This window comes from Schistocerca americana, chromosome 2, assembly GCF_021461395.2.
Source record: "Schistocerca americana isolate TAMUIC-IGC-003095 chromosome 2, iqSchAmer2.1, whole genome shotgun sequence".
NCBI classification, from domain to species: Eukaryota; Metazoa; Arthropoda; class Insecta; order Orthoptera; family Acrididae; genus Schistocerca; species Schistocerca americana.
The window spans coordinates 115,516,075-115,528,836 of record NC_060120.1 but is presented as its reverse complement, the minus strand read 5'-3'; the positions used below and the strand labels follow the sequence as shown (position 1 = coordinate 115,528,836).

The following is a 12,762-nucleotide window of genomic DNA, read 5'->3' as shown; positions in this document are numbered from 1 at the left end:
CCTGCACTAAGTCCGCCCTCCAGACTTAGTGTCACAGTGCAGTGGGCCTTCCTGTCTGGCTCAATCCAGTAGCAACCAGGCTCCTGCCCTGAGGGCAGCATGTCAAAGCCTGTGCACAGCAGCATCCTTCCAACACTGAGGTAGACACACCTCCCCACTGCACACATTCGCCATCCAGGTGCAGACATTCATCACAGAGTTAGCTACCTCTGCACGATTCCTGTCACCTTCCTGTGCTGTTGATGCCAGTGTTTGTGGCACATGTAACAGGGTCATGTGTGTGGCACTGAAGACCGGCATAAGCAAAGCAAGGCACGTGTCGCAAGCGGCTAACCAATTGCTAGCTGCCGTCTGACAAGCCACCAGCATTCTTCCCACAGAGTAGGGCGCATGTGGTCGCCTCCCCACATCAGGTGGTCGCCTCTCCGCATCAATGCAATGCTAATATACAAGTGGAAAATAAAACATTGATTGCATCAGTTCCTTCCCTTTAGGTCTTCACTGGCCTCCACCCAGCCTCAACTCTCAGTCATTCAACATACTGACAATGTAGTCACCCGTCTATAGCCCGGGGTCAGCTAGAGCAGTATGAATTTCTCACCTACACTTCAGAAACCATCACTCACTCACTCATCTTTGACAAGTAAGCTACACATCAAGAAATATATCTGCAAAAAATACAGGCCATTGCACTTCCAGTCTCAAACAAAACTGAACATTATTTTTTGTGTCAGAATACTCTATAGGTCACAGTTTTCTTTCAGCAGGTCAGTGTGAGGAAATAGTGCTTAGAGTTCCAACCACACTCATTCTGTGCTTTGATTATGGGTGAATGACTAAGAAATATCTGAAGACAGAGCACCTCAAGACAAGAAGATAAATTGCTGAATGTGTATATGGCACAAATCTCCAACTAAGAACAAACTAGGAGTGGAGAGGGTGCAGAATTTCTGGCACAAAATTTTTAAAAAGTCAAAAGGTATCCTTAAGATGTGAGTAATCAAGATGAAGGAGAGTCATTCACAACCAAGGCATAAAAATGACTGGAATCTGCAAAACATCTACAAAACCTGGAAGCATGTGCTGCCCCTTGAAAAAGGAAACAGAAATGCTGTATCAAAAGAAGATACCAAAATTCAGTGTTTCGAGGTATCAAGAATAATTGTTAAAGACAGAAAACACTGCAAAGTATAATCCTGGTATATCCAAGTACTGGAAAAGAAAGTGGGTCATTCACCAAGCAAAACATCAAGTGCAACAAAAGAGATGTTGTAGTACTGTAAATTTGTAGGTCAGTATAGTTTTTAACACAAACACTGAAACAGGATAGACATGTTGAACCACTTCAACAGCAAATGAAATATGCAGTGAAAGAGCACAAGCAAAACTAGTAACACGAAGTAAACATACCAAAGAGAAGCATACAGACACAATAAATCTACAAACAATGTGAAGAGACATTCTGCCTCACCACACTAGAAGAATTATCAAACCTGCTAACAGTGTTGCGATGTATAATAAGAGCCAAATGGCTGAAAGAGAAATTTGTAATGCTTGTGGTACCCAATGCTATCAAATGCATTCAACAGGAATTCAAAAACCTGTATACTGACACTCAGATTCTACAGAACTTACTGAATAAGTTTCATAGAATTAGTACAGTTTATAATATTGAGAAGCTGTACAGACAATTAGTTAAACCACTAGGCAGAATAACATTTCACTATCAGCAATGAAAGACGCAAGGGGGTTTAAAAATATTCCAATTAAACTGTATGAGGTGTCGTCAGGATCTCGTGAATAAAATTAGCAATGTAGCTGAGAAAATGAAGATCAACATTCGATCCTTACAGAAACCATCTACAAAAGGTGGAAAAGTCTCTGAATCTCAGTCGCAGTGCTAGTCATAATGTATAGTGTTATAAATCTGCAACTTAGCCATAAAAACAGCACAAAACATGTGACTTGTGTGACGGTTCTAAATGTCACGGGAAGTTCAATTATCACCTCAACAGACTTTCAAATTCAGCAATGCCATAGACAGATACATACAGTAATTTGACGACATCACTCAACTTGGTCAAAGGTGAGTGGTATACCAATGAAGTGAACGTCAGGTCACCATAATGGTTTAGTTCAGTGCATGCTGAAAGAGGTATAACTCTGCAGAAAGCTTTAATGGAATTAAATATGGAAATGGCAACAGAATTGGAAACCCACCCACATATGAAGGGAGGGCTGGTGCAAAGTGCAATACAGTCAAACATCACAATAGTTAACAAACAAATAGTCAGGAAGATCAGAAGCTGAAATGTTGAAAAACGCCTTGCCACAAGTGACTGTACTATTATGATCTTTACCATAAAGTTATTCCTGAACAAACAAAGAGATGACATCATATTAAACATCAACTTTCAATTTGCACTGCAGATCATCTTCAGGTCAAAGTTGGAACAGGAATAATGTAACAACAAAAAATTACTGAAGTGTGCTAATATAAATGCTACCCTAAAAGGTTATATAAATAACAACAAAAAGTTGCAACACCAAAAATATTTAATGTAGAGTACGGAAATTTCAGGAATACATTTGTCTGGTAACATACTACTGCTAACATAAGCAGGAGTGATGTAAGCCACTGCAAATCAGAAACACTGGTACATTAATAACTGGTATAACTGCCACAATGTTGAATACAAGCATTGCAAACATATTTGTATTGTGCTGTTCAGGTGCCAGATGTTGGTGGAGTTCCATGCCTGTTGCACCTGGTTGGTCAATACAGTTGTTGTTTGTGGATATTGCTGGAGTAGTTGTTCGATGATGTCCCATACGTGCCCCACCGGAAACAGATCTGGTGATCGAGCGGGTCAAGTCAACATGTCGACACACTGTATATTATGTTGGGTTACAACAGTGGTATGAGGTAAGCATTATGCACAAGTCGAATAACCAAACTGATGTACAGTTTTGCTGTCAGGCTGCATGGGTTAACCACGAGAGTGCTCCTGCTGTCACAAGAAATCACACCCCAGACCATAACTCCAGGTGTAGGTCCAGTGGGTCCAGCATGCAGGCAGGTTGGTTGTAAGCCCTCAACTGGCATCCTCCTAACCAACATACAGCCTTCACTGGCACTGAGGTAGAACCAGCTTTCATCAGAAAACACAACAGAGTCCACCTTGCCCTCCAATGATCTCTTGCTTGACACCACTGATATCACAAATGGCAGTAGCTTGGGGCGAATGGAACGCATGCTACAAGGCATCTGGCTCAGAGCTGTCCCTGAAGTAACCAATTCATTGTGTCACTGTGGAGGCAACTGCTGCTCAAATTGCTGCTGCAGATGCAGTACGATGTGCCAGAGCCATATGCCAGACAAATTGGTCTTACCTTTCAGTGCCATGTGGCTGTCCGGAGCCTGGTCTTCTTGCAACCAAACATTCTTGTGACTTCCACTCCCAGCAATAATCATACACAGCTGTTACATTTGTGCCATGTCTTTCTACAATATTGCAGAAGGAACATCCAGCTTCTCATAGTCTTATTATACAACTATGTTCAAACTCGGTGAGATGCTGATCATGGCATCTTCGTTGCCTTAAAGGCATTCTTGACTAACATCAACTCACTTCGTTCAACGTCAAAGGTAACTAAACTCACAACTGTTACAGTGTGTATTTAAAGCAAAACTGATTTACAACCTCATAGTGGCACTGCCAGCACCACTCTTTTGAAACTGGTGCAAACATCATCTTTCAGTTGCAGGAACACACCTACCAACTTTCGTATATGTTGCACAGCTCTTTCTTGGTGTTGCAATTATTATTTTTTCCCCCCTGTCAGTGTATTATGGATCCATGAAGATCTGGCATCACAAAGTGTAGTTTGTCACTGAAGGTGTAAAACTAACATAAAATACAAGGGCACGGTGGGATAAATTTTTTTTTTATGATCACATGATGTGTGCATATGATGAACACAGTTACAAAAATAACTGTAGCTTTTTGCAAACAAGTACTACAAATTAACAAAAGTATTAAATTATAGTAGTTTGAGAAAATAGAGTGGCAAGTGGAGTGTGCCAACTACCACAGCACGTTGAGTGATGAGCAATGCAGTAGTGACTCTACGCATGTCACAGACTTCAGTCTGTGCCAACTGCCTTCCAACATGGTTAACTAACATTACAAACACATCCGAAATTGCACACCTGCTGGAGCATGTCATCATATATATTAAAGTAAGTGTTACAGGGAAATTCATTCTGTACATTTAGATTTCTGTCCGGTTCATTTCTTTTGGCTGAGTACCTTTCAAGTTCTTCAAGCACGTCGATCATTGATGCTGGACTATTGCCATGTGCATACGAAGTAGATGACATAAAATGTCCACATATTGACCTTGTCAAGTGTGCACACTGTTCCATTCTTCTGTGTTTGAATCACTTCATTTAAACTACATATTTGATTTGCACTGTGGTGTCAAATAAGGGAAGAATGTAGAACACCACAGTAAGTGCTATTTTGGGAAATTTAACTCTGTAACTAATGCATCTATTAAAATACATTGTTTCTTGCAAAGGTTCAGTTTTTTGCCATATAATATCTATTATAACAATCCTGAATCTGGCAATTATAATTGTCTGTAACATGATACTGTTTCTTCATTAAGCTTTGAGTCTATAGTCTTTGGATCTGTTAACCTTCAGACACTGTTTCTACATTAATGCACAGATTTACAAACTAATGAGCTTGATGGTGGTAGAATACACACATTTCTCTACTTCAAAATCATTTTTATTTGGTTTTAGCCAACTGAGCTCACAGACTTCCCCTGTAAGGAAATGGAAATCACTGATATAAGTATGAATGGGCCTTATATGGAGTCTTGAGAAATGCCAAAATTATGTTTCTTATCCTGGATCTTTTCCTTTGTATTATTTCTGCCTTATCATATAGTTTCTGAGTGCTATTACTATTATGATTCTAGTCATAACATGGCCTAATGAGTCTCTTTCACACTGCATAAAAATTTAAATTTGAATGCAAATGGTTGAGAACATAAAAATTTGTTTCTGGCTCCAATTCAAAGTTTTCCACTGACACCATAGTTTGAAAGCTTTTTAAAATGTATGTATAGTGTATCGTTTCAAAAGTTTTGGAGAGATCAATGTACTTGTGGAATGTTTCCAAGTGTTTAATGAATAAAATACTCTGCTGCTGATGTAGTACTCCAGCAACTTACTGGTTTAGCGAGTTCTGTAAAAATCCTAACAATCTGGACCTCTTATAGTAGTCTCAGAAGCATCTCAGAATTAATGGCACAATCCAGAATTACTTTCACAATTTATCTGTTAGTGTTCGAGAGCAAGTTAACAGACCTGCAACCTTAAACACCCTTTTCTACTTTGTTTATACAAAGATAGATTGCTACTTACTGTAAAGAAGACACATCAAGTTGCAGACAGGCACGATTAAAAAGACACTCACATTTAGCTCTCGGCCACAGCCTTTGGCAGTAAACACATGCACTCTCTCTCTCTCACCACAAGCAAGAACACCTCTTGCAAAAGTAGCAATCTATCTTTTCCTACATCGTTGATATTCCTACCTGGAGTTTCCATTGATTTTTTTATACAAAAATTTGACAACAGACAATTTCAGTCTGTCAAGGAAAATACCTTCTTCTACAAGGTGTACAATTTTTGCTTCCGACGTTTTTTCCCCAACATTTGAGGCGTTAATGAAACAAATTGGTTACACCTGTATCATTCAAAGTATTTTCCCTCGCTGGCCACTACTTTCTCCCATCTTTTGGGCAGTGTACGAATTTCACACTGAAAAAATTGTTTATCTTTTGAAGCGATCCAAGAATCGATCCTATTTTGACTTCTCCATGAGATTGGAAGTGTTGGTCAGCCAGGCCATGCGCCATTGATCTACACAGGTGATAGTCAGAGGGAGCAACGTCTGGAGAATATGGCAGGTGGGGTAGGACTTCCCATTTTAAAGTTTCCAAGTATGTTTTGACCTCTTTTGCAATGTGGGGTGGAGCGTTGTCATGCTGCAAAATCACTTTATCGTGCCTTCACTGTATTGCGGCCGTTTGTCTTTTAATGCTCTGCTCAAACGCATTAATTGAATTCGATAACAAGCACCTGTGATTGTTTCATTTGGTTTTAACACCTTATAGTACATGACACCGAGTTTGTCCAACCAAATGCAGAGCATGATCTTGGAGCCATGAATATTCGGTTTGGCCATCGACGTGGAATCATGGCCGGGATATCCCCATGATTTTTTTGCATTTAGGGTTATCGTAATGAACCCATTTTTCATCCCCGGTCACAATGCGATGCAGAAATCCCTTCCATTTTTGCCTCTGAAGCAACTGTTCACAAACACACAAATGCCGTTGAACGTCTCTTGGTTTCAGCTCACACAGGACCCAAGTTCCTTCTTTCTGAATCATGCACATAGCCTTGAGATGTTTTGAAATGGCTTGCTGTGTCACTCCCACTAATTGTGCCAATTCTTCTTGAGTTTGACGCTAGTATTCACACAGCAATATCTCCACTTCTGCATCTTCGAAAACATCTCTCTTTCACAACTATGCCGCTCTACGATGTTAAAATCACCGTTCTTGAAGTGTTGAATCCACTCAAGACACATTCTTTCACTAATAGCATCCTTACCATATGTACCTGAGAGCATTTGATGAGACTCAGCCACTGTTTTCTTCATATTGAAACAAAACAGTAACACCTCCCGCAAATGACGAGAATTAGGCTCGTAAACTGACATTTTCAATCAAGAACAACTTTATGATGCACACACAAATCGACTAATGTTTGAATGGGGCTATGTTGACCAAGGTCCAAGCTAACTGCCTGACACTGTGATCTGTTTCGACCGCTACTTACCGCTGTCGCTACCTTTCGGCAAACGGCGAAAGCAAAGTTGAAAACCTTGTAGAACAGAGATGTCTGTAATGTCTACCACAGGTGAAGATGTTGAAACAACCAGCCAACCAGTTGCAAAACAAAGGTTTATTAGGCTTCAATATTTCTAAAAATATCTTTTTCAGAAGGAGTGGGCCTTGCTACATCACATAATGGTACTTTACATTAGCTGAAGCCAAGTGGTTCTTGTCATATATAAAATTGACAAAACAAGAATCATTCCTAGTCATGGCTTTAGATAGCAGCCAGATTACATTTAGTGTACTTCAGAATGAATGCTCACTAGTAAATGCCTGCATGTAGAGGCTCTTGTCAACACAAAATTGTAACAGGAGTCACAGGATAAAATATTTGCATAAGCTATGTGTACATCATGCCAGAGACTAATGTCATCTGAATTACCTACGACAGGTACTGTAGTTCACTTCACTGAAACACCAAGCTGATAATGTGCATCTTGTTTCATGCAGACAGCAGCTTCAATGATGTTTAAATCATTAATAACTTTGATAACAAGAAATGAGTCACGGAAAAAATGTTATTAACAGCTAATGCTATACCGTTACTCTTAAATGTGAATGTATTCTCCCTCACAAATAAAATTTAAATAAAAATCTGTTGTTCACAGGACAAAATACTTGCACATTTTACCCTGGGTCCTTCTAAAAACACATGGTTCTTGTCCGTAAGAGGAACAGAACTTATATCACATAGCTTGTTTAACGCCATACTCACTATTTCTGAAACCTTCGTATTTATAAAATTGTTCCCTAATTTCCTGAACAGTAAGAGGTCAATCTCCCTAACTTGTTTATGTAGTTAATATGTTTTCATATTGCATGTACATACTCTGTACACTTTTAGTCATGTGTTTCCACTTCTTTACTTACAAATGATAGTTTCAGGTGGGAAGGGGTCTGAAAACTATGGTTGTGTAAAATACTGCTAGAGGTCTGGCCTGAATTTCCTCGTAAAAGATATTGCCAACCAAAGAAAGCAATTATGTGATAGCCATTATCAAAAACTGCTTTGTTTTGTATTAATAATTGCTCATTATTTTCTTACAAGGGTGGTTTGAAAAGTTCTCAGAGTGGAATAGAAAAAAAGTATTTACATCACTGAACTTTTTTTAATTTTTCCATGAAGTCTCCTTGTAGATTAATGCACTTGGTCCAGTGATGTTCCAGTGCCTTGATCCCATCTCGAAAATGAGTTTCTTCCACACCTGCAAAATAGTTGTCAACTCCGGCTATCAATTCTTCGTTTGAAATGAATCTTCATCCACCAAGAAACATTTTCAGTTTTGGGAAGAGATGGAAGTCTGATGGAGCCATATCACGTGAATAAGGCAGGTGTGGCAACAATTCATACCTTAGTTCGTGTAATTTTGCCGTGGTGATGGCATGCGTTTTTGATCCAGCATCAAGAGTTGCAGCATACATCTTCCAGATAATTTTTTCATTTCTAATTCTTCAGTTAAAATGTGATATATCCTTTCAGATGACATCTTGCAAGCATAAGCAATTTCATGCACTTTCAATTGGCAATCCTCCATGACCATTTTGTGCACTTTTGCAATGATTTCTGAAGTAGTGACATCTCTTGGCCGACTACTGCACGGATCATAATCTAAGCTCTCCTGACCAAATATAAATTCATTTGTCCACTTGGCGACAGTTGAATATGAAGGAGCAGAGACCCCCATTGTATTCTGGAAATCAGCAAGAATGTCCTTTGCTTTCATATCTTCCTTTATGAAGTACTTAATCACTGCTTGAATCTTTATTTTTTCCATCTTTGCAAATCACTACATGGAAACAACAACAGAGCCACATCACCAACACAGCTCTCAGCTCTCTTCCAAGAGCACTGACGTGGTACGTATTTACAGGCAACAGCACAATGAATATCACGTGAACAACTCTCTGCGCTAGCGCTAACCTCTCGTCGTGATTCTCAGAACTTTCCAAACCACCCTCATATTTTTCAAATGACCATGTGTCAGCTGCAATTTCACAGAAGCACAAAACATGGGTGTTGGCTGCCAACTCTGCAAGAGGGAGGCGAGGCGTGTTCCCCTGCACCTCTCTTCCCCCCTTGGGTAATCTAAGTTCTTGTATGTTTACACTTGTGGGCAATTGCTATGTTACAATGTCCACATTGTAACAGTTATTCCGTAGTGAAAATTTGCCACACCTAATGCAGTGATGGAACTGAACTTCTTGGCTGGTTTGACTAGGCTGTTTATTTTGTGATGATTTCTACAATGAAATTCAGTATGTATGCTTAGCTCTTCACTATCAGCAGATGTCTAAGTTTACAAGAACTTACTTCTAGAACCTTCTAGATATTAGGTGTATTTTTGTAATGTTTTGACGACAAAATCAGAGCTCCTTTACATCAGAAAATTTGATTACCTTTCTGCAACAAAAATTTTCCTTTTGTGTTTTGCTCAATAAAGTTCTTTCTCTTTCCAATTTCGTTGATTTTTCTTATAAGGTCACAATATCTTGCACAGTTTTATGTCACTGATTATAAGTTGTAAGCTGGAAATTAGGTACTTACAACTTACACACGATTTCTTTTTCAAATAAATGGCTACCACATGCACTCTTGCTGCACATCTTACACCGTTCACCAATCATGGGTCAGGTACCTGATTATAAAGATAACATTGACCAATATAAGCTGTTTTTCATGTTTAATTAAGCTGAATGTTTCAAACATGCAATATGTTTATACTGTTTCCTTTTCTTCTTTTTGCTCTCTTTTTGACTATAAAGTATTCTCAACAAAGAAGCTAGAAACCAAAACCAATTACCATCTGGGGGTCACTCTAATGCATATAATCAATATATTTTAAAATGAAGAAAGAAACAGAGGAAGAAAAAAAGAAGCAGCAGAAACAGAAGAAAATTAAAGGAAGATAGATGCAGGAATGGGAAGCAGCTAGAAACCAGTTCCCAATTTTCACACCACTGGATATTCAGAACATATGTGGACTTCAATGCACAGGCCCCTTTGCTGTAAACCACATTAAAAATAAACACATTAACTGAATAAGATGCAATTGGTCACACTGGCATCATCATCGTCAGTTTTTATCACTGTTAGCAGTACAACTATAATGCAAAAGATTTGTTCACAGACTGCAATCTGACAAACTGACGTGACTAATTTCTGCCCGTTATTGTGAATTTCTAACATCTGTAAATATGTATAAATATTAAAATCTAAGCATACCTGTTGTGACTACAGTAGAAGACTGAATGGAAGAAAGTTGATACAGAGAAGAGAAGCACAAGGGCAGAACCATATATCACTGCAGACCAGTACTGTGGCCAGCTAGTTGCTCGCTGTATAAGGGCAAAACATGCTATGATGCTGGGCACCACCCATACCTAGATAACAATATTGTTCACATTTTACACACATCAAGGAGCAGATACAGAAGTAATTTATCACTAACAAAGAGCATCAAATCAATTAACAATACATGTAGGTGACATTAATTCATCAAATATCAGCCTATTATGTTAACTTTCTCTCTTCAGACTGTGCCATGAAGGTTCACTGGTTGTTACGACAGCTTGCACTCAGCACAGTTAGTGATAACTGAACACAGTACACCAGATTTGCAATCCAAATCACTTTTCTTTTTAATTTCCCTAAATGACAGAAAGAGCTGACATTCCAAAATATGTTCTGTTGTGTTATTGAATTATATGTATTTTAATATTCACCAAAGCTTTGATAATGCTGTTACAAGTGTTTTGTTTTTGTTAAGATTTCAAATGGCACTCAATGAAGATCAAGAGAATGTGGTCTGTAAACGAGCATATGACACCAGACGGTGTTTATATCCAGTACCTGGTTGCTGAGCACACAGGGAAGAATAGGTCCCATACAGGCAGCCAACATTTAGCACACATTAAAACATGCAAGTGAGCTGACGAAATCTTGGAAAATATGAAAAGGATGGTTTTTAACAAATTAATTCAACTTAGGTAAATATAAATTCTAATATTTTATTAGATTTGTGGAACATGGCAATTTCTTTTTATTCACAAGTGATGAAATAAAGCATAAGACCCCATGCTGGTGCAAGTCCAAGAATGCTCATCGGCAGTAGATCATGAAGCTGCAACTGTCCTGAATTTTTCAATAATTTTCATGACAGAAAAACGTTATTCACAACAAAATGTTGACCCACAGACCTGATGTCAGCCAAGTTTCTGTATAGCTTGGGAAACTCTTCTATATGTACACCACAATACCAACCAACACATTTGTGCTGTTGTAGTACTTGTACCTGAGCAGAGTGCAGTATTGTTAACCAATCACTTCTAATTGCATTTCCAAACGTACAGTACCTGGTGCAACTGAAAATAGAGTGCTAATTAATTTCAATTCATTTTCTAGGCTATGCACATCCTGAATCCTTGTCTCAACACTTGGTCAAAGCTACACAATATATTGCTAACAAACCATAAAACATGTATAGAGGTACTTGTAGCATATGAAGACATTAAAAGAAATTAAATTTCCTGCACCACGCTGCATTTCAAATAAACACAGTTCATTCATTAACACATTAATTTTATCACATAAATTAATAATTAGTACATCCTTCATTTGAAATACCATATTTAATTTATTTAAATGTCCTGTTACACCAGTCAATGTACACAGTGTGTGCTACAGGTGGGTAGCCTGCTACCTGCAATTGTCCAGTTGACAGTCTGCATGTGCTTACAGTCATTTATGCCCCATGGGGCAGAGTTGAAGCAACCTATTCTAAGAGGGAGAAGGACACGCAGAGGGTGCTTTGAGCCTCCAGCTGATCCATGTCGGCCCCTATGAAGGATACTAATTGATACTTTCTGGCAGATTAAAATTTTGTAGCAAACCAGGACTGCAGGAATACTAGTCCCCCAAGACATGTGGGACAGCTTCCATGAACTTGCATGTGAAAGGCAAGGGTCCCAGGTTAGAGTCCCAATGTGAGACGCAGTTTTAATCTACCAGTAAATTTCAAATCGGCACATATTCCACTGCAGACAGAAAATTCGTTCTGAAAATATGAACTGATACATTTTTGTTCAGTTAGTGTTGTATGCTTTATTTATTTTGTGTTCCTTAGATCTAGTTAATGAGTGAATAATAAGGAAGTGGAACATGTCGAACAAGGACATGGAACGCATGAGAGGCGGGTGTTTATGAGAGGTCACATATGCATATTTACTTGGGTGTAGCTCAAAGTCGGTGAACCTCATATGGAATAAATTATATATAATTCTCAGACTTGAAGGACTAACCCTCTTGAGTAGCATCCTAGGTGCCAGTATATGACAGTGATGATTTGTGGGTGAACATGTGAACATCAAACAAGAAATGCTTCATGTATAACACTTTGAATATTTTCACATAAATTATTAAAGTATTGTATTTTAAAATCTGTTAGTACATGTAGACAGCATTCTTTAATGCTGCAGGCATTTTCCCCAATTAAATTACTTTTAAAAATTTTAATGTTAAGTGACAACATGCAAGTATGGTTTCAGTATATGACAATGAACTGAGAGTTCCATTAGGATGGATTATTCTATAATATGACATATCATATATCATACAACTTTTGCATATTAATTAAATGACAACAATTTTTAAGCTTTGTAAATACAGAATTGGAACCCAGTTGTAATTTATTTGGTTGTTTAATATATTTGAGGATGGGCAACATTAGCTGAAACTAGTAATTTTGAAATAAACAGTGAACAACAACAGACAAAAAATAA

At 38.3% G+C, this 12,762-nt stretch overlaps 1 protein-coding gene across 4 annotated transcripts in view; it reads right to left on the bottom strand.

Moving 5' to 3' along the window:
* The window catches only part of LOC124591691 (monocyte to macrophage differentiation factor 2), a 141,220-nt gene that overhangs the window by 51,406 nt on the left and 77,052 nt on the right, over positions 1 to 12,762 (bottom strand). For all 4 annotated transcript variants that reach the window (XM_047131764.1, XM_047131762.1, XM_047131761.1 and 1 more), the window contains one exon: positions 10,208 to 10,365. In XM_047131764.1, coding sequence (XP_046987720.1) covers positions 10,208 to 10,365 — 158 coding nt within the window. The remainder of the gene's footprint in view (positions 1 to 10,207; positions 10,366 to 12,762) is intronic.